This window comes from Hyaena hyaena, unplaced genomic scaffold, assembly GCF_003009895.1.
Source record: "Hyaena hyaena isolate Hyena2069 unplaced genomic scaffold, ASM300989v1 scaffold_1466, whole genome shotgun sequence".
NCBI lineage: Eukaryota > Metazoa > Chordata > Mammalia > Carnivora > Hyaenidae > Hyaena > Hyaena hyaena.
Window position 1 is genome coordinate 126,109 of NW_024082105.1, and position 23,322 is coordinate 149,430.

A 23,322-nucleotide genomic window follows, 5' to 3' on the forward strand; every position below is an offset into this window, starting at 1 on the left:
AAGTTAAATTGTAGAGCAATTGGTATAAATTGTAGAGCAACCACTAAAAGTTATAGACATACGACAAATAAGAAAATAATAAGCAAATTTAATTAGTCGAGGCAAGGCCCAGGCATCTGTTCTTTTTTAAAGAATTTTTTTATGTTTATTTATTTATTTTGAGAGAGAGAAAGAGAGAGAGGAGAGGGGCAGAGAGAGAATTGTGAGCAGGCTCCACACTATCAGCGTGGAGCCCAATGCAGGGCTCTAACCCATGAACCGTGAGATCAGGACCTGAGCCAAAACCAAGAGTTGGATGCTTAACCAACTGAGCCACCCAGGCACCCCTGCCCTTTTTAAATAGAACTCTCCTATGCCCCAGCAATAGCTCTGCTAGGAATTGACCCAAGGGATACAGGAGTCCTGAGCATAGAGGCACGTGTACCCCAAAGTTCACAGCAGCACTCTCAACAATAGCCAAAACATGGAAAGAGCCTAAGTGTCCATCAACTGATGGATGGATCAAGAAGATGTGGTTTATCTATACCATGGAATACTACATGGCAATGAGAAAGAATGAAATCTGGCCACGTGTAGCAACATGGATGGACCTTGAGGGTGTTATGCTGAGTGAAATAAGTCAGGCAGAGAAGGACAGATACCATATGTTTGCACGTATAGGAGGATTAGGAGGAACTTGATGGAGGACCGTGGGGGAGAAGAAGGGGGGAAATGGTGGGGGAGAGGGAGGGAGGCAAACCATGAGAGACTCTTGAATGCTGAGAACAAACTGAGGGCTAACGGGGTGGAGAAGAGCGAAGGGGGGGATGGGCATGGGGGAGGGCACGTGTGGGGATGAGCCCTGGGTGTTCTATGGAAACCAACTTGACAATAAACTATTAAAAAAAAAAAGATCCCTAGCAGTCCAGTTATACTCAGCTAGTCCAACCTGAGAACCACAGCTGGAGAAGATCCTTAAAAAAAAAACAACCCTCAAATTGTGCCTGGAAAGAAGAAGAAAACAACGATAAAATAATGTTTATGGCATACAAAACAGTCATAATGCACAGACCCTCAGCAACATCCAGTCCGGGTGACGCAGGGATTATTCCCATTGTACGTAGAGAATTTCGAGTCGCATGATATTACCTTCTAATGTGTCCAGAACTGCTCAGAAAGCCTCGGGCAAAGATGAATTCGATGTCAGTTCCACCTCCCCGCCCCCACGCCCCCCGCCCGACCCAGTGCAGGGAGCCCGGACATGCACGTGAGACCTCTAGAATACAGCCTCTAAGAAGGCCCATATTCTCAGGGTCACGTACGTGCAGGGTCAGCAACCCAGAGCAGCGCCTTCTTATAGCTTGAACCCCGGTGCCCTCACCTGCCTCACCCAGTCCCCGCCCTGCCCCTGGTTCTTGGTGGGTACTCCTTCTAACTGCCCCCCTATTTCTCTGACAGACCCCATCATTCAACTACCACGCTATGCTATTCCTCTACACCCCCATCTGGATGGGTGAGAGGCGGGTTGGGGCAGTTACTCTCATTTAGCTGCTTCCAATCTCTTTACCCTCTAACATCTACCACATCCAACTGGTGTTAGTCGTGAAAGGAATGGCTGACTCACATTTGCTTAAAGATAAGAAATAAACGAGCTTAGGCAGGATGCAGTGATGCCCTTTGGTGAACTCTGGTGGACACAGTGTGCCTGTGAGGTGACAGAGGCCATGAGTTTTAGCAAACATCTATTACCTTCAAAGGAACATTAGCCCTTGAAGCGCTGGGCTTGTGTGACTCTCCGTAACTCTGATAAAGCTCCACTTTGTGGATTTGTAGGTGGGGATTGGGGTGGGGCACTCTTTAGTATTTTCAGAGAAGCAAATCTTGATTCTTTGAAAATGAATGTGATTTTTGAATACAGCCAAAATTCAATTACTTCCAAGCCTGAGAATAAGGTGGAAGAGTACACTGGGTCATCTTTTTTTTCCTCAAAAACAAGAAGTGAAATAAGTCATGTGACTCATTTTCTCGTGTAACTGGCAATTCAATTACAGAGCAGGGCTTACCAAGGTAGAAGTGACTGTTTTGAAGGCCAGCTCTCATTTCTGTGCTGGAAATACAAACCCATCTTATTTCCTTACCTATCAGATATTTGAAAACCTTGAAAAAAAAAAACAAAAAACGAATCAAATCCCATAAGGAAGGGTAGAGTTAATTCACTTTGGCTTTTGTCTAGAAAATGATACAATTCTTATTTAACCATCCAGTGGTAAATTTAATTAAATAAATTCACGAATGTGATGGCAAATGGCTTACTTCAGTGGTTCAGTTGAATTTTTTTCAGATTTCTCACTGCAGGCTCACTTTATAGAGTAAAAAAATTTAATTTACTGTATTTTTTTTAAATTTCAGTAATAACCCCAATTTGGATTCACTTTGGCACACTGCTGTCAGTGTATGTTTAGGTGCTTATACATGGCTGCCAAGATAGAATCTAAACTACATTTTACAATAACTGCTCACAGCTGTAAGCCTGCCTGTGTTGATGACAAGCTGGCTCTTATTCTAGCATTGATTTCAGATGTCAGTGCCGCATAATAAGAACTATAACACTGGGTCCCCTGCCAATCACAGTGGGAAAAATCAAACATCATTCCCTCATGAATGGTACTTCATAGCCCTTACTGGGGAGCCGCAATAAATATTTGGAAATTTGCCTGACATTTTAACTACACATGGACTGTTTGATTTAAATGGAAGTCAGTCGTATTCCATGCTCTGAAAATTCTCTACTCCGTATTTTTAATCATCAACCTCCTTTCATTCAATAACCCATTCGTTACATAATCATTCAGCACTAACGTGACAAAGTGACAGGGTGTACATCCACTTCCACCTTCTATTCAGTGAGCAAAGACACAGAGAATAACTTAAGTGTATCTTCACAGAAAACCATCTTTCAAATCTGAGAAAGAGCCACCCTGTCTACACTCCAGTTCCAAATAGTTCCCTTTCCTATTTCATGCTATTTCGTCAACTCTTTGTCATAAGAAACGATTTCACAATTATCTACCTTGGTTGAAACCCTATGTGTATGGTATGATATTCTAAATGTGACTTAAGAGAAAGAGTGATTTTTTCAGGCTCTATGCATGATGCAGGCAACACCAAGGCATATATTTCACTTATTTTCAAGACATCCAGATAGATGGTATTATTCCTAAATCTCTAGTGTAAAGATGGTTCAATCACTGGAGGACCATCTTTGTGCATGGCCTCAACCATGGACCTCAAGAAAAGAACTGCTTGATTAAAAGTTCTATTGAGTTAATCATCTTTCGGACATGGAGCAAACTGAAAAGACCAGCCAGTATCATTCATAATGATTTGATTTTTATCTGTTTCAGTGCAGGTACTTCTGTGTGTATTTGTCTTATAAAATTATATGCTCCTAGACAGTATGGCCAATTTCCAAATAACTACGGCTGGAAAGTACCGTAACTACTGAGATCCTCCATATTTTTTTGATGATACCAAGTGTTTGTTCTTGAAACTCAACAACTTTTCAAATGTGTTCTTCTCTGGGCAGTCACAGCCTTCATTTTCTTCAATCATACTATGAATGTATATTATATGAATAATTTGGACTAGTTACAAACTGCTTTGAAATTTTTGAGTATGACGTCAAAGTTTTCCCTTATCCTCTTCTGATATACTGGGAACTGGTTTTACAGAGATTAAATTACCTTGCAATAAATGATATCCTGAAGTATGATAGGGATTCTGAGATTGTTTGCTCCACAAGTGTTACAAATTCCAAGACCAAATGGGATTATCTCCCAAATAATCTGAAGCTATCCCAAAACACATTTCCTATAGGTTAGTGCCTGCAACCTCACAGAATTCTAAAATGTTTTCAATTTCATTTTTAAATTTCTCAGAAAACGTTAAGAAGCCAACTTATACCTTTTAACTAGGATACAGTTCTGCAATGCCTCAATAAAGTGTTCTGCCTATTATGATAATGTCACTGAGAATCCATCATTTGGATTCATTCTCTGTGACATTTGGCCACCAAGGCTAATGGACCTCGTCTGATCCCCTTGAGGTTCTTGTCTGGTGCCCCTGTGTCCCAAAATAACACTTTGGATGTCGGCCAACTAGTTGTTAGGCATTTTATGTGGGACAAAGGAAATTAACATCATTGATAGGAGTGCTGTTCTAGTCGAGAAGCTTCACTATGGTTCATGGCCATGGCTACAAAGCAGGCCAGGTAAAAGTGGAATCCACATAAAAAGTCAATTAAGGCACTGAAGATGGGTGGATGTAGGTTCATGGCCTCTTTCACCCTAAAGGAAGGGCAGTATATGGTCATCTTACTTGATACTCCTCCTTGAGCAGAAAAAACAACTGTGGGGGGTGAGGGTGCAGATCTATTAATGCTGCCATTTGCTGTAGACAGCCCTGAAGGTTTAAAAGCCATATTTACCTCCAGAGTCAATTCCAAACCTATGATGTTCAATCCTTCGCTTATATATTTCCCTTTCAATGAATCCATGTGTCAAATAAGATAAATGTTTTAGACAAGGTATTTTTAAATCCAGATGCTAATGTATTTGAAATGCTTGTACCTCAACAATTCAATCTGAAGCAGAAAATTTTAAGGAGAGAGAAAACACGCAGGTGTGCTCTGAACAGTAAACATGGGAAGATCGCAGTTTTGCTCTCGTGTTTGCAATCAAGTTTTCTCCTTTCCTTATGACTGCTGTTTATTCTAATGGAAATTCTTATCAAATGCTATCCAATAAAAAAGGTTTGAACATAAAATAAGATTGGAATTTTTGGTACCTGGCTTGCAGTTTTATATCTAGAGTATTAAAAAGACGTCTGTAGAGAAATCAAAGTTGAAACAGTCTGCCAAAGGGGAAAATGTGATTTCTGTAGCTGTATTTCATTTCAGAACTGATAGGAACAGGGTAACACTTCCATGCTTAAATAAATGAAAAGTTACCATCATTGATGTCAGCTTTAGGACTCCAAACTCCACTTCTCCCTTGCCTGTGTTTCTTTTTTATTTTTTTAACTTTACTTAACGTTTATTTATTTTTAAAGAGAGAGAGAGACACACACACACACACACACACACAGTACAAGTGGGGGAGGGTCAGAGAGAGAGAGAAGGAGATACAGAATCTGAAGCAGGCTCCAGGGTCTGAGTTGTCAGCACAGAGTCCAATGTGGGGCTCAAACCCACGGACTGTTGAGATCATGACCTGAGCCGAAGTCGGCCAGTCAACTGACTGAGCCACCCAGGCGCCCTTCCCTTGCCTGTGTTTCAGTAAGTCCGTGGAATCATTCAATTCCTCACATTATGGACACAAAGTAAAATACCTTTATGTCAGGAAATTGGCCCAGATAGGTATCCAATGTCAGCAAGGACCCATCCACTAGTTTCTGATGGAAGTCTTCCCACAGGACATCACATTTCTGGGAGAAAAAAGAGAAAAAAGGAGATTACTGCTGAATGAGTTTAATTGGATCCTTTTCACCAAACTTCTAAAAAATTAAAAATGATAAAATTCGATAAATAGGACTTCCCTGGATAGCAGAAGCTAGGAAAAATGTGGATTATTTAATAATACAGTACAATTTGAAGGCACCTTGACACCAGTTACCATTTACAATATTGGCTGCCGAGGATACAGACTATCTTCCAGCCGGCGGCACAGCTAAGAGCAGCCATGGGACTAAGGTCCGGCCAATGGGGTGAATTTCAGGAAGTGTCCCTAAAAGGAAGGAGGCTTATCTTCCACGGTTCCTCCTTCTCCCAACTGGAATGCAGAAGTGAGAGCTGATGGCCGGTGCTCAGAGAGTCATACTGAACCTGGAAGGGACAGTGGGGACGGCAACGATGGGTCCCATGGGTCCCCATACCTGGGCTGCTCACCTGTAACGTCCTTTATGGGAGAGAGAGATAATATTCTATCCTTTGAAAACTACTTTTGGGAGCTTATCTGTTTTTGTTTCTTTTTCACTCTTCAAATACTCACCCTAATTGTTACAGATCCCCATCTGAGAATTTCACACAAACAAACAAAAACTTTAAATCCTCTGTATCAGGATTTAGAAGATCAGAAGGCTCATCTTCTGATGTGAGCAGATGCTCTGAACACGTGGTGTTGAGCTCCTTCACCATCAGAAGAGCCTGTATTTGGATCTTCAATTAAAGCTTCCAAAAGTCTTGGCAGGACCCACAAGGACCAAGGTAAATTTCCAGCCATTTCCTTAAGGGATAAAGGTCAACAGTGGCATCTGCTATGCACAGAATGTAACGCGATGTTCTGAAAAGCTATTAACACACGTTTCTATTATTCCCTTAAAAAGTCTTCCTTTCCTGATGAATTTTTAATTATACCATTCATCAGAAACTGATCATATGAGTTATGCACTTAACAACATGTTGAACGTGCCTTTATACTGAAGAAACGTGAGGAGAGGGAATTACTTAATAATTGTATTGGAGACTGGTGTGTGGAGGCTGGTTTTGCCAGATTCATTTTCTGAAAGTCTTCTGAAGAAGCAACAGGGCCAATAAGAACTTTCCTCCTAATTAAAGCTCTGTTTCTATCTCAGCTTTAACAACATTATGGAAATCACTGCAGAGATGTCAGAATTTTCATGGAGCAGCTTGGAGCTGCACCGTTAACGCATCTTTCCAAAGGTCGTGTAGACAGCACATCACATATCAGACCTTCTCCCGAGCTGGGGTGGCTGCATCCCTTGGGAAGGATCCCTTACAAGGATCCCTTCTGTGCCTGATTGTTCATTAATGAGCTCACGTGAGGTGGGCATGACAAACACTGCTCTTTAACAAAGAACTTGGGCGTGAGAGAACTGACAGGTGGTTTGCTAATCCCAGTAATAATGACGTCGTACTGAGCATCATGTCCATGACACAGACTTTAAATGTGTTATCTGTGGGTACGATTCTTATTCTCACTTTGCAGATGAGGAAGCCTAAGCCTGAGAAGATTGAAGAGCTCACCCCACATCACATAGATCATTCCCAGTCTCCACCCCATTCTCCTTCCTCAAAGCAGAAAATACCCACTTTTCTCACGTCCCGCCAGCCAGATGGCCCTTGGCTAGAAATTGGATTTCAAGTGTTAAGACATGTCTAGGGACAAAGGCTTCTGGAAGTTACATTCCTCTTAACAGGCTGACCACATCCGTCCTTTGGCTCTTCAGACCAGCGAATGGGCCAGTGATATGTAAGCAAAATAGATGCTTTTTGAATCTTCTGACCTTGCTTTCAAGAAGGGTTGGGAAAAGCAGGGAATGCAGGGGTGAAGTTGGTACACAAAGTCATGCCATGAGTCAGTTCTGCTGCTAAAATGAGCTAAGGTGCGTAGTCAGGGACAGAAAACCACTATTGTTATTTTGGTTTATAACGGTTCACCAAATACTATGAATATGGGACGATCTCAATGGCAGGACTGTACGGTGTCTTCTGGGTACATGGTGCCCCCCTCTTCACGATTAAGGCTGTGAAGTGGTAGCAGGGGGTCAAGGGCTAGGGTAAGTGAGCAGGACTTGGCAGCATGGTCTGTGATCCTGGCTCTTACCTCGCCCACCATCTTCACATCTTCCCGCCCATACCAATCAGGCTCATAGACTTCATGCAGTGACTCGGTGAGCTTCATAGAGGCCTCTTGCATGCCTAGTATGGGAGAAAAACAACTCTTGTTGGATATAAATTGGTGAGGTATCCATTTCTCTTTCCCCTACTTTTCTTTTAATATTTATTTATTTATTTTGAGAGAGGGAGAGAGAGAGTGTGTGTGTGTGTGTATGAGTGTGTGTGTGTGAGAGAGAGAGAGAGAGAGAGAGAGAGAGAGGGAAACAGAGGGAATCCCAAGCAGGTTCTGCGTTCTCAGCAGAGAGCCTGATGCAGGGCTCGATCCCACAAGCCATGAGATCATGACCTGAGCCAAAATCAAGAGTCGGACACCCAACCAACTGGGCCACCCAGGCGTGCCTCCCCTACTTTTCTAAGAGAAGAAAACTCTGAGTACCCACTAATCATTTAAGGGAAAACTGTGAAGGTATGATTGTGACTTGCGTCTGTAGTCACAACTTCCCATGAGGGTCTCCTACTTACCCAATTATGTTGTGTGTTTCCCATTATTTACATGATAATGACAGATATCAAGCCTTGAAAAAAACCCACAAGATGTCCTATTCTGAAAACAATAGTAACATGTTCTATTACATGTGCCGTCACTTACAAAGTGGTGATGAACCATAAATACACAGGACACCTAGAATACTCGTCCATAAAACTACAGAGTTCCAAAATTAAAATTAATCTTAACTGACTTTAAATATAAGAAATAAAGCCTTCTACAGAAGCAGGCTGAAGCAAAATTAACAGGATTCTAAGGCCTCCCAGCTGAGAGTGGTTTAAGTGGCCTAAACATTTTCAAAAGAAAAAAGGAAAACAAAAAGTGTTTCTAATGGTATTAAAAGCTACATATACAGTTTTAAACCAGAATGCTCAGAAGGCTTAGAGTTCTTAAGCCTACCGGTCACAACATTCATTCGACATGCCTTTGGTGTGTTGCAAAAATATAGCTGTTAAATAATAAGAAAGATATAAAGGGATATAAAGTATCACCAAGTCTGTTCCAGTCTCCAATCTGCTCTTCCATCAAACATGGAGGGTAAAGTGTGGACTGTGTAGATACAGCACAGGGCCCAGAACAGTCCAAAGTGCATTCTTTGGCTGAAGAAGCGCCCCCTCTGGCACCAAGCCCTCCCTACGAGCTCAATGCTAAGACCTGGCCTGGTTGGCGTCTTGGCCTGTGTCACGAGGGGATATGAAAAAGAGCTGGCTACGGTGAGAAAAGAGGAAAGTCAGGGTGCAATCATTAGACATGAAAAGCATCCCTAGGGGCACCTGGGTGGCTCAGTCGGTTAAGTGTCCGACTTCGGCTCAGGTCATGATCTTGCAGTTCATGAGTTCGAGCCCTGCGTCGGGCGCTATGCTGACAGCTCAGAGCCTGGAGCCTGCTTCGTGTTCTGTGTCTCCCTCTCTCTCTGCCCTCCCCGACTTGTGCTCTGTCTCTCTCTCAAATAAACATTTAAAAATTTTTATACGTAAAAAAAAAGAAAAGAAATGAAAACTGTCCCATAAACTTAATGCCAATGACTCCACAATGGAAACTTTTCTGTGAAACTGAAAGCTGCAACAATCTAGACTCAACTATATGCTTGTTGGATTTCAGGGAGTCAGTTCCAGGTTGAACCATGAGAAAAGGACAAAATAAACAAAGATGTCCGAAATGACAGAAGGATATCCTTGAATTGTATGTACAAAAGTCAACATGGTATTTCATAGTATGTTTTCTCTCTAGGTTACAGAACTGCCCCCACCCACCTTCCCCGGATAACAGGGGAATGTGGGATAATAGCTGCAGGTAATAGATTCGGTCTTTGCACATGGCAAGTTTGAAGATTTCAAGGCGACATGAAGTATGAAAGCCTGCAACCCCCTCTCCACAAAGTACATCACGGAGCACGCTAAAGGATGTCCTGTACAACATGCTGCATAGCCTACACCAGCTGATAAAACTTGGCAACCAAAAGAGGAAGCCCAGCAGTGACACCATGAAGTTATGTAGGTATAGAGAGAGCCAAAAAATAATGCAAACAGCTGCGCATGTCCCATAGCACTCCGAGTGCAAGCCAGTGAGAATGTTCCTTCTCATTCATGTGGCTGCCGCTGCTGCTGACAAGGTGTGAGAGCATCTCCAGCGTCCACGTTCCCTCCTCCCCAAGTACAAGCAAGCCTCTGCTAAGAAATGTACCCCGTAGGGCGCCTGGGTGGCTCAGTCGGTTAAGCGTCCAACTTTGGCTCAGGTCATAATCTCACAGTTCGTGGGTTTGAGCCCCGCATTGGGCTCTGTGCTGACAGCTCAGAGCCTGGAGCCTGCTCCAGATTCTGTGTCCCCCTCTCTCTTTACCCCTCCCTTGCTTGCGCTCTGTCTCTCAAAGGTGAATAAATGTTAAAAAAAAATTTTTTTAATGTACCTTTTAAAATTTAGTCACTAGTTGACACCCTCTATAACTCGGATGCCAAAAAGGCTTCTCTGAAGTTTTCTTAAATCTTTGTCTTAAGTCTGACAGAAATTATAAACAGCTATGTAGGTAAGTTCTCAAGGTTTCAAGGGGAAGAAAAAGAAATGATGGGGTTGTAGCCCCAATAACCTTTGTGGTGAAAAATAAAACTGTGAATGTAAGCTGAAAATTAAATTACATAAGACCTTACTCATTGAGGCTAAAAGCACAATGTTGCAGTAAATGTGTCTCCTAGCAGCCAAAAATAACTACTAATTGCTGTGTGGATAAGTAGTGATGGAAGATTTGGAAAGAATCCATTTTGACATAGAATTTGTTTCTAGAACACTCCATGGGAAGTACTTGGATGGATACATAAAGAATGCTATGAAGAATGGCAGAGATTTTAGGGATTTAGAATCTACTCTGCTGACAGAGCATAAGAGAAAAATAAGAAAGCTAAAACCCAAGTCTCCTTCAAAGTAGCTTGGTGACATCAAAGCAGAGTAGATGCTAAGTGCGACCTCTGGCATTTAATAATATCTATATCCAGTATTTTCTTAAAAGATTCATGATCTCCAAAACTGTAAGACTGGCACCGAACATACACAGAGTTATTCTGTTCCTACTGGGTAGGAACCACTTCCCTTGCTTTAAAATTTTGGACTTCTCCAAGGCATTTACTGCAACATCCTCTCTCCTTCCCTTTGCAACCAAATTTGTGAGCATCTATTTTCACCCTCTGAGATTGGATGCAGAGATTACGCTGCTACAAGAGTCCTCTTTGTACAGCCCGAGGGTGTATGGTTTAGTTAGAAATAACATCAGCTGAAACACATTATGACAATAACCAGCAGCAGCTATAAACCATTACAAGAGTATCTAAACTATTCTAAGTATCTGGCAGCTCGGCCTATTACTTAGAAGAGAGCTGTTGAAGAAGCCAGAAGCTGGCTCCGAGGAAAACAGGAGAGGAAGTCTTTCTCCCAGGGGCTGAAGAAGGAGAGCGAATATAGGAGCAAGAGTCGGGGGCGGAGGAGGGAAGGCAGATTGTGAGATAGATCACGGACAGTCAAGCCTACCGCTGGGTCATGCCTACACACCGATTCTGGCAGCTGGGCCATCCTCCATGTGGAGGAAGACCTGGTGTCTTCATCACTCCTGTGTCTGACCTCCACTGTCACCCACAGGGCAGTGACTGCCAATTCCAAGTCCTTACTGGACATCTCCCCATGGATGTGCTACTGACACTGCACGTGCCCCAAACCAACTCAGAACTTCCTGTCGAAACCTGTTCCTACTCCTTTAGCCAGTCCTCCTGAATGTCACCCTGTTGTCCCAGTTAGAAAGCCGGGAGTCATCCCAGATTCATCCTCCTGAAGTGGCTGCACCAACTCAGCCTGAATCTCACGGGAAACCCTTTGCTTCCATCTCCCCTGTCACTGCCCTCGATTGGACTGGACACCCATCATCAATCATGTAGTTGAGATGAAAGAATCCATGGGAACAACGGAGTGAAGTACTTAGCCAGAGGGAACATTCAAACGTCAGCCATCGTTATGAAAAATATGTCTGAAGGCATTATGGCACAATAATTAAAATTATTCTCAATCAGTCAGCCATTGTTAAAAACCTTGGTTCCAACACACATCATCTGTGTGACCTCAGGCAAATTATCTAGCCATGCTGGACCTCAGTTTTCCACAGTGCACGTTATTTTAAAATACGTGCCGTCAGCCATAGTAAAAATTATATGAAATGAGACAGCAAAAGCTTATGTCAGTGCCTAGCACAGAAATGCTCAATAAATGTTAGCTATCACCATCATTATTGTTAAATACTGGAGGAGACTTCTTAGAAGTCTCCTTGCAGCGTCATCCTCCTCTAGTTTAAATCCCACAAAACCACAATAACTATTTTTCTAAAATGCTATTCTGATCATATGACTCATTCCCTTGCCTACAATAATGTAATGACTCTCTTACCCACTGAGAGCATAAAACCCCAATATGATATGATACATAATCATTTGTCTATATAAACAACTGCATACTTTTCCATGTCTCATCCATCTCAGACTCTTGCTTACCCTTCAATGATCTATTTGTTCCCTAAAGAGCCCATGCTTCTTTCTGTCTCCTTGGCCCCTGTACATACTGTTTCTCCCACCTGGAAAGTCCTTCCAACATCAACCTTAGTCTCCGGCATATCTCATCGCGTGATGACTACTTCACTCCCTTCCTGGGTCCATTTAAGTCTAAGTTCTTGGATCCTGTCCCTCGGGTGGGAGTCTGTCCTCTGTTGGGATGCACGCACTTCTGTTAAAGTATGTATTACTACGGATATTTGGCCCTTTTATTTAACTTTCTTCCCATCTCTGCTGCCAGCTCTATCTAAGTAGGTACTGTGTCTTGTTCATCTCTGCATCTCTGCTCCTAGAATAGCGTTGAGGCCATAAATGGGGCTCAATGTGACGTGTGCTGAGAGTGACCCAATTTCCCAGCGTCCTCGTCATAGGGATGTGGAGGCTTCTGAGAGGAACGGGAGCACCTTACGGACGAGGAACCCACGGCAGCTGAGAGCTTGGTGATGTTCCCACCAAAGTCCCTGGGCCCAGACCCAGGGGTCATCACTCCCTGCAAGCAATGCTGCTTGCGTTACAGCACGATTAGCTAGACAGTGTTCTTTTGTTGTGAGAGCCAGAACAATTGGCCACGAAAACCCTTAGAAAACCCAAATTACGACTCATTTAATGCCTACCCCTTGTCTTTCTGTGTGTTCCCAAAACCAAAATGTGCTCCAAGGGACACTAATTGTTTCTAAGGCTTTGAGAAAAACATTCTACAGTTGAATGAGTACCTGGTGAAATGCCGCTCGCCCGCAGAGCTTCCGGACATAATATTAACATATTAAGGGCCCTATAGTAATATGCTATGTAATAGCCTGTTTGAAAATTCATTCCAACCAGCCTTGACCAAAGTTATGTAAACATAGGCCTCTTTTATGGAGGCCATAAATGGCACCATTTGTTAACAAAACATGTTGGGGAAAAGCTGCTGTGAGGTGCTCTCCCCTTCGTGTGGGGATGTGACCATTAGAAGAAGAAGCAGAACACAATCTGCAATGTTGAGGCGGCTGCTTTGACGCTGCGCCAATGTCTCTCTGGAGCTGACCTCACTCAGTGCACTGTCCTAGACCACGTGAAGGAAAAGAATTCTTCGAGTCTTTAGTGTTTAAAACAGTGATCTTCCTATTCAGGAAGTAACACTGACCAAAATATAGAGACTTGGGAAGGAGATGGAATTCATGCCTTCATTCAACACATTTATCCACGTTAAAAAAAAAAAAAAATCATCCAACATAAAGAAAACCCTGTGCTTGAAATAATATATGACAGCTTGTGTCCAACAGTAAAAGAAATACCTAGAGTGCTTTCTATTTTCTGATCGAATTGTTAAAATACTTAGGGTTAATTTTTTTCGAAGAGTTGATGATGAGCTCTATAGATCTGTGAAAGTTCTCTGAGCCTTACTTCTTTCAAAATGTAGGCTAGGCTGTCTTTTATCATATAGCTGTGTTGGCTGGCTATGAAGAGGTAATATGCCTGTGCTTAGCACACAGCCTAGCAGATGGAAGTGTTCATTCCATAGTCACAGTACAGTAAGTTACCATTATCCGCTGGAAAGATGAACTCTAATTTATAAAACCAATGCCCTGCCAACAGTCATATAGTCCAAAGGCTGGATAGGACAGTGGGTAAAAAAAAAAAAGCAAGGCTACAACATGGATGGACCTAGAGGGTAGTGAGTGAAATCAGTCAGTCAGAGAAAGCCATATTATTTCACTTACCTGTGGAATTGAAGATACCAAACACATGAACAGACAAAAGAAAAAAAGACACCAAAAAAACCCAGACTCTTAACTACAGAGAATAAACTGGTGGCTGCCAGAGGGGAGGTGGATGGGAGGGTGGGGAAAGCAGGTGGGGGATTAAGAGTACACTTAACATGGGGCACGTGGGGGGCTCAGTTTGTTAAGTGGTCGAGTTCGGCTCAGGTCATGACCTTGTGGTCTGTGAGTTCGAGCCCCACGTCGGGCTCTGAGCTGTCAGCGCAGAGCCCAGAGCCCGTTCAGATTTTGTATCTCCTCTCTCTGCCCCTCCCTACTTGCACTCTGTCTCTCTCTCTCAAAAATAAATAAACATTAAAAAAAGAGTGCATTTGTCATGATGAAAACTGAAAAATATCCAGAACTGTTAAATTTTTTTAATGTTTATTATTTTTGAGAGATAGATAGAGGACAAGTGGGGGAGGGGCAGAGAGAGAGGGAGACACAGAATCGGAAGCAGCTCCAGGCTCTGAGCTGTCAGCACAGAGCCCGACGCAGGGTTCGAACTCACAGACTATGAGATCATGACCTGAGCCAAAGTTGGCCACTTAACCAACTGAGCCACCCAGGTGCCCCAAAAATTGCTGAATCACTATATTGTATAACTGAAATTAATGACACTGTATGTTAGGTTTTTTTTTTTACTTTTTTTAATGTCTGTTTTTTTTTCTTTTTTAATTTATTTCTGAGGGAGAGAGAGACAGCGCAAGCAGGGGAGGGTCAGAGAGAGAGGGAGACACAGAATCCGAAGCAGCTCCAGGCTCTGAGCTGTCAGCACAGAGCCTGATGCGGGGCTTGAACCCATGAACCGTGAGATGACCTGAGCCGATGTCAGTCGCTTAACTGACTGAGCCACCCAGGCACCCGTTAGTTATATTTCAATTAAAAAAAAAAAAAAAAGGCAATGCCTTAGGAGACATGTGGACCAGAGAACGTATCCTGGCCCTGTTGTGTACCAGCTCGTGACCTTGGATGAGCTATTTAACCTCTCTGATCCTCTCTTTTCTTATCTGTAACTTGATGGTGATTCAAATACCTGCCTCAGAGTTGTCATGAGAATTAAAAGTATATGCCCGGCCTATAAAAGCTTAAATACATTTTAGTTTTACAAATCAATTTCATGGGGTGCCTGGGTGGCTTAGTAGGTTAAGTGTCCAACTCTTGATTTGTTGGGCTCAGGTCACAATCTCACGGTTGTGAGACATCAAGTACCCATCCTGCTTTGCTGACCGCACAGAGCCTGCTTGGGATTCTCTCTCCCCATCTCCCTCTGCCCCCTCCCAAATAAGTATGTAAACTTTACAAAAAAATCAATTTCACTAATTATTATGACTAATTGTTAATTAAGACAGTTAATATTATCATTTAATTACTTACCACTCTCTTTGTAATCAATTTCACACATCTACAATGAAGCTGGTAGAATAAATCCTTGCAACCAGAACCGCTGTGACAAAAGGCATGTCCTCCCCACCCCACCCCCAATACACATGCTGAGGCTTTTGCCAGATTGTTGTCCAGAAACGCTGTCCTACTAGAAGCATATACAAGGAGCCTGCTCCCCCCAGCTTTTCCAATGCTATATATTATCCTGTGCTTTTGTATTTCAATGTCTTTGAACATTTGAAGGAAAAATGGTAGCATCCCCCTTCTGATTTCATTTAATATTCTTTGATTATCCATCCATGAGGAGAAACGCTTTTTTCACACTTATTACCCACCTACCAGTTCTTCTCTGGCTAATTTTCTCTTCATACGTTCTACCTATTTTTTTCTTTTAATCAGCTGACAATCATGTAATTTACCTACTGAGCTCTTAATACTTTGGTTCACTTTCATTAAATATATTGTCGAAATAATTTTTTAAGCGGATATGGAAGTCTGACATATTCGTGAGGTCAAATCTCTCAACCATTCCCTTTATGGTTTCTGTGTTTTGGGTTACCCTTGTAAAGACCTTGTCACCCAAGACTAGGGACTATTTTATTCTAGTCCTTTAGAACATCTCCTCGTATACATATTTAACTCCTTACTAGATCTGCAGGTGAGAACGACGGAGCAGAGTGTGAGGCTGTGAGTGTGAATCTTACTTTGTTCTGAGAGTTTAGCCAGTTAATCCAAGACCCCTGGCAGATGATCGATCCGTTCTGCCCCACTAATCTCGAAGTCTGCCCTGTGATCCATCACATCGACAGACGCACGTGATCGGACTCAGGCAGCTGGGTGACGTAGAGCAGGCAGGGACAGAGCACACCTCCCTGCCGCCCTCTTCCTCCACCACCCCCCTCATACCTTTGCCTTGCATGGCTGAGACCAGAAACCAACATCACGGCCTCTCCGTCTCCGCATAGTGGCAGGGCTGCAAGTGCCACAGGTCCCCACAAGCCACAGGTGGTCCAGGGCCCTGATTTCTGATATCCCTCCGTCTGCCACCACCCCTTACCCCTTCCAGCTAGAGGGTGTAAGTGAGTCAGTGAATGTGCTCCTCTTGGGACATGCCCTCCCTTGGGATATAACCGGCTGCACCTTCTCTTAAACGAGGCCTCAGGCCCACGCTATCTCACAATGCTTCCTAGAAATCTCTGGTGTGGGAGGCACTTTTTCCTCCTTTCTAGCATCACAGCAGACATCTTTTTTTTTTTTCTTGTATATTCTGATTACCATTTCAATGGGATTTGGGGAGTGGGTGGAATGAACACCTGTGCTCAAGTACCCATCTTGCCAGAAAGCCAACTGGCTTTGTAATTAACACTGAATCCTGCCACTCGTGAATGTCAAGAACAATCTGGGCTTGGGGACATGCAGTAAACAACTCACACACATTTACCTTTGATAGCTGCTAAATATCCTCGAAGTTCTCGCTGAAGCCTGGTACCCTCTGCCTGAAAAAGATACAAACACAGAGAGGCTAAGCATCTTGTCTACAGTTTGCATGGAAACATGTGAGAGGCAATAAGTCTCAGGGTTTATTATTACCAGAGGTTCATTCTTGAAAGAGCATAAATATGTACACATGCAGACTAAACAAGGTGCCTGTCAGTGTTGATATTTATAGGGATTTTATTCAGCTTAAAAGGAAAGGAAATGGCAAGGGAGATTTTGCTGAGAAAGGAAACTGTACCCACCAGACAGCCTCCTGTCTATTCAAGAACTAGCAAGTCCTTAAATTTTGATGCATGGAATACAACAATAGGAGACTGATCACCACTGTTCAATATAGTAGCTATTAGGTACATGTGGCGACTGCTTGCTACGTGGCTGGTCCAAACAGAAATGTGCTGTAAGTGTAAAACACCAGATTTCAGAGACTTCCTTCAAAAAAATCAAATGGATATGTTTTATGCCAATTACATGTTAAACTGGTAATATTTTGAATATACTGAGTTAAATAAACTGTATTTTTTTTATTTTGAGAGAGAGCGAGAGCGAGAGCGAGAGGGAGAGGGAGCTCAAACAGGGGAGAAGGGCAGAAGAAGAGAGAGAGAGAGAGAGAGAGTCATAAGCAACACGGGGCTTGATTCCACTTCTCCAGGATCATGACCTGAGCTGAAACCAAGAATCGGATGCTCAACTGACTGAGGCACCCTCATGCCCCAATAAACTGTATTATTAAAATTAATTTCACTCTTTCTTTTCACTTTTAAGATGTGGCCACTAGAAAATTTTTAATTACCTATGTGGTTTGCATTATATTCTTATTGGACATTACCAAAATAGAGAAACTCTGAAATAATAAATTTTAATATACATATGAATATATTTGTTTTACATATATATATATATTTGTTTTGGTTTGGATTACATATTTTAATATATATATGAATATCTTTGTTTTGGTTTGGATTAGGCTTAGCAACTCTTGAGACTAAGATGACATTGCAAGGAGTGGAGAAATGAGGCAAGAAGGAGGAGAGCCAACACAGGGTGCACGATCAAGCAGTTACCACAGTGGGCATCACAGCCTCAGTGCCCCCAGGAGCTCTGAGAGGAAGTGTCAAACAACCCTTAGATATCCTAACTGGGGAGCAAGGGAAGTGGGACATTCAACCACCAACTCCCATCAGTTGTTAGCTGAGGGCTGTTCCTTGTTGGGGGTAGTGGGTGTGGTGCAGGTGAAAGCCCTCACACAAACAGTCGCCCTTGCTGGCAGTAGCAACGAAATCCAGTGAGCTCATAATAGGGAGATGCTAGGTCACTGCAATTGAAAATATTTTTAAAATATGCATTTAAACCGGGGCACCTGGGTGGCTCAGTAGGTTGAATGTCTGACTTCGGCTCAAATCATGATCTTGCCATACCCGAGTTGAGCCCCACGTCAGGGTATGTGCTGACAGCTCAGAACCTGGAGCCTGTTTCAGATTCTGTGTCTCCCTCTCTCTCTGCCCCTCCCCTGCTAGCACTCTGTCTCTCTCTCTCAAAAATAAATAAACATTAAAAAAAATTTTAAATACGCATTTAAACCACAAAATCACTTAACCAACTTGCAAAGAGCTAGCACACAGAATGACTCCACCTTGATAATTAATAAAACAGCAATCACATTTTAAGTCTAACTTGATAGTTAAAAATATAGCAACTATCATAGTCACATTCAATTCAGCAAGCATGTGTTAGCGTTTAGCAAAAAAAAACAAAAAACAAAAAACAAAAAAAAAAAAAACCCACAAAATGTGGGGGAAGAAGTACGAAGGGAAAAAACCTAATGCTTCAATAACTTGCAATCTAGTGGAGAAACCAAAGTATTGAAATAAAAATTGCATTGCAAAGCAGGTTACATTTAGCTCTGCAATAACCATTCAAAGTATTTGGGAGTACGAAGTAAAGACAAAATGGCCATTACATTTAAAGATAGATAGTAATCAATACAAAGAAACTCTGAAAAGGAGTGTTTAAGACAATGGCTGGATACAAGAAGGGCTTCTGAATGAGAATACTTTCCTGTATGGTATAGTATGCCTGGTGTCTCAACATGGTTTAAAATCAAAACTCTGTTTCCCTTCTCTGGTTGAACCACTAAGAAACATCATCTGAAAGCAAACTGTCATAAGCTAGATAAAAACAAAACCAAAACCAAAAACAAACAAACAAAAGGCCATTCTGGATTTCCAAAACACCAAAGTATAGAGTGGAAAACTATAGGGAATGGATGAGGAGAATGAATAGAAAATACTGATGATCAATCAACACGTGCGTAACTGTAGAGGATAAAAAGGATCCAGAGAAGAAACAGGTGCAGATAGGCCAACATACCTAACATCACCACAAAAAGAATTTGGGGAAGAAAGAAGTAGGTCTTTCCCATGCTTAATATCTATTATATGACAAGTACTGTGTCAGATTCTTGAGTATATAAGCTGAAAAGATAAGGCTGTGGGAGACTGCATTACTGTCGAATCTATACCTCTTTACCAGACCTGATCAGATCCAGCCCATCAACATTGGCCTTGGCTGTGAGACATGATTCCAATTCATCGGGAGTTGAAGTGGCATGTCCCACTCCTGAGCAAGTGTCACAGTCATCACACAGTCCTACCATTTCTTTCCCCTCTACCCCAAGTCCTGTAACATTCTAGATATGGGCTGCTTCTCCAGACTGGGTCACAGAGTGAAGAGAACTTGGAGCACAACTGCCGTTCACATTTTCATGAGTGAGAAACAAAGTCTGTTGCTGGAAACCACTTAGGTACTGCTACCCCAGCATCACCTGCCCTCAATGGCCTGAGAAAAATGGTTGCACCATCAGTGGAAATGCTGAAAGATGGAGAAGGCTGAACTCTAACAGAAAAAATAAAAAGCCAACAGAGTTAGAAGAAAAGCACTGAAGCCATCTACAGAAACACTGCAGAAAGTAAATCCTATTGGAAGGCTTAAGGACAAAGTGGACGGCTTAGCAAATGGAAGAACAAAGTGCTGGTCAAGTGATACAAAGAAGTGGATAGTACTAAGAGAGAACAGCAAGGCCCAGAATCATGTGTCCTAAGATGGCAGATAATTTAGAGAGAATATCCAAAACCAGACATGTGATTAACCTGGACAGATCCAGACCCAGATCAATCTAAAGCCTACAGCACTAAAAGCTGCCATTAGGAGGCTCTGAATCCCCTATGGCCATGTTTTTCTAAATGAGTAAGTATATACCTTGGGGGTACTTACTGGCTTGCTGGGGGCACAAAGAGCCACAAAATAAACCTAGAACCTATCTCTAGAACATCAACTTACTGAGGTTGGAGGGGAGCAAATGGAGAAGAAACCATTCTTTTGTAAACACGAAGCAATCTGTTATGATGTACAATGAAAAACTACAGAGATTAAACACAGAACTCCACAGACATCTCCTGTTTTCAGCTGTCTGCTTTAGAGCTCTGCTCTATGAGTCCTTCTCTGCAAGCATGCAAAGCCCTGAGCTAAGGCAAGGCTCATTTCTCACCCAGAAGGCTTTCCCCTCTGAAGGTAATACAAAGCCTGCTGCAGTAACTGATGGTTATGAGACAACACAACCGTGCAGGGTATCTGGAAATAGCAAAAAAGTAGCAGGGAAAGGTATTCTTTTCCCAAATATTTAAGAAACAAAGCACATCAGGTTAAACCCACAACTGCTTCTTCTTTCAGAACAAGAGAGAGAATGAAAGAATTCAGCCTTCACTCCTAGACTGCATTTACCCAGCCAAAGCAATAAACATTTTTCAAAAATGAAATAAAAGAGTCCCAGAAGAAATTTTTTCGATATCTGAGTGGCAGAAAGTTCAAATTATACAATAATGGCTTAAACAGATGAGCTCATTTAAGCAAATAAACTGAAAGGTTGATTTAAATAACTTTCTTCTTTTCCAATTATTAAAATTCTTAATTTTTCTCCATGATTATTAAAGTTCATAAATCATTTGGTTTATGATTATGGTTAGAATAACCATACTGAATTCCATCTAAAATTCTGCCTGAATCAAAAAGGTAAAAGGCTCTGGAGAGAAACTGTTCATGTATAAGATGCCACAGAGTAGTTTTTCCCCACAAAATAAATAAAATTTCCTTAACATCGTCATCCTATGTAAATCACAAAGATGTTTTAAATTAGAAATTCTTACAGCAAAGCTCAGATTTCACTGCATCTGAAATTTGTTTCATGTTCCTCTGAAAATTAACATTTCAGTAATTCAGCCTTGAATTATGCATTACATGGAAAACAGATTCAAAAATTCCACAATCTACAACTACATAAGCATATTTTCCCTTCTATTTCTTTATGTCATTCTCTGTAAGGTAAGATTAAACTATGGTTCTAACTTGTGGTCACGTTCTCAGGGCTTAAGGTAACATAAGGCCAAGTGAGTCTTATGTTCTTTTTTTTCCTTTATTGTTTATTTTTGAGACAGAAAGAGACAGAGCATGAGAGGGGGAGGGAGGGGCAGAGAGAAAGGGAGACACAGAATCCAAAGCAGGCCCTAGGCTCTGAGCTGTCAGTAGAGAGCTGGACGTGGGGCTCGAATCCACAAACCAAGAGATCATGACCTGAGCTGAAGGTGGACATTTAACAGACTGACATTTAACACATAGGCACCCCTAAGTGAGTCTATTCTAATTAAGTTGTCTGATTGTCAACAAATACTCTTCTGTAGACAAGATCTAAGGACTCACGCCTACAGAGTCCCTTGTCCGGGCACACAGTTTAATAACATAGCCCTGGTGTTGGAGGTTCTTCATTTATTTTTTCAATTGAATCATTTATCAGTGTCAGAAGCTGCTGCTTCTCTGGCCCAGACAATGCCCAGGCCTCCCTTTCTTCCCACACAGCCAAGGGAATTGGCCTGCTTTTCCTTCCTCATTAAAGCTACTCCTACCCACGCTCTCCCTTGGGTGTCACACTCTTGCAAGGCTAGGGAGAAGGAATCAGTCTCCATAGTTCCCTGTTTCCTAGCTGTTCTGGAAAACAGGACAGAGTCATTTTAGGTTTCATCACGGAGATAATCAAAAATTAACAGGCATGCAAAAAGTATACATGGTTTTAAAACCTTATAAAAGTCTGAGAATTACTGCCTCCAGTCAAAAAATCTCTTTATTCCCTTGCTGAGTGGCACCTTGAGGCTGTTGCTTTCTTCCCTTACTCCTGTAAGCACTACTCATGATAGCCACCTCCCCCCTCCCCCAAGGATTAGAATGAAGTTTAAAACCTAGTAGTTAGAGAAAGAAAACCGCAGGCACACCATCATGGAAGGTTTCAGATACCTACGTTACTCAATACAAAGAAATCACATTCCATACCTAATTAAATGTGTTTCCAAATTTTTTGACATTAGATTGGTCCTTAGTAGCACCAATTCCTTAATTATTTGTATGTACGTCTTGGGGTAAGTGGGGGAGGCAAGGAGAGATGGCAGGTTCCCAGTCATACTGGGCTCCTGGCTAGATCTCATTTGTGTCTCTCTTCAGCACCTTGGACAGCCCTTCAAAATCTTCAGACAGAGATTTAACCTATATAGTATCAAAGGACCATTACTTTTCACACCAAGTCTTTAAAATCTGGTATGTATTTTGCACTTATAGCCCGCTGTGGTTCAGACTAGCCACATTTCTTTGTTGTGAAAAGCTCATGTCAAATAACTCACTAAGAATTTTTTAAATATTGATTACAGGCTGAAATGATAATCTCTGGATATGTTGAATCACATAAAATATTATTAAACATTTTCCTTTTTTTTTTTAAAAAAAAAAACCCCACTACTATTTCAATGTCTTCTACCATCTGGTAAGTGAACCAGAGGAGTTATAGATAGTTTTCCTTCAAGGTGAACCAAGTTCCTGGTAAGAAGAGCTACCACAGACTGAAACAAAGAAGTATCTCGAAGTCCTATTATAGGTACTGGGTTTAAAAACAGGGCTGCATTTATTATTATTTTTTTAACCACCTGAACCATTAGTGAATTTATTTTTTTAAATAGTTTATTGTCAAGTTGGTTTGCATTTAGCTATTTGATGAATAATGAGTTGTTTATTGTTAGATATATTAAATTCTGAAGCATTAAAAATATATTAATATTTATTAACACTTATACCTAGAAACTTCAGGAGTCATAAAGAGGTACAATTTTGTTAGCTCACCCTTAACCCAGTTACTTCTGCCCAGAAGAAAGAAACCATAGTTGAGGCATTGCTTTGATTAAATTGTAGGCATAATGCATAGAATGAATTAATAATTTCTATGGAACTAAACTCACAGGAGCAATCACTGAAAATTCAGGGGCATGCCCACATTCTGCCATGTACATGACACCCCTGTGCAATGGTGTGTACCATACAGCCCTGACTGTACTTACAAAATCAAACCCAGTGGGTTTCCACTGTAAG

At 41.8% G+C, this 23,322-nt stretch overlaps 1 protein-coding gene across 1 annotated transcript in view; it reads right to left on the bottom strand.

Moving 5' to 3' along the window:
• Positions 1-23,322, bottom strand: part of AMPH (amphiphysin) — a 240,897-nt gene that overhangs the window by 86,627 nt on the left and 130,948 nt on the right. Inside the window, exons 3-5 of the mRNA XM_039223853.1 lie at positions 16,811-16,865; positions 7,602-7,696; positions 5,368-5,463 (exon numbers count right to left, since the gene is read on the bottom strand). Of these exons, the coding sequence (XP_039079784.1) occupies positions 5,368-5,463; positions 7,602-7,696; positions 16,811-16,865 (246 nt within the window). The remainder of the gene's footprint in view (positions 1-5,367; positions 5,464-7,601; positions 7,697-16,810; positions 16,866-23,322) is intronic.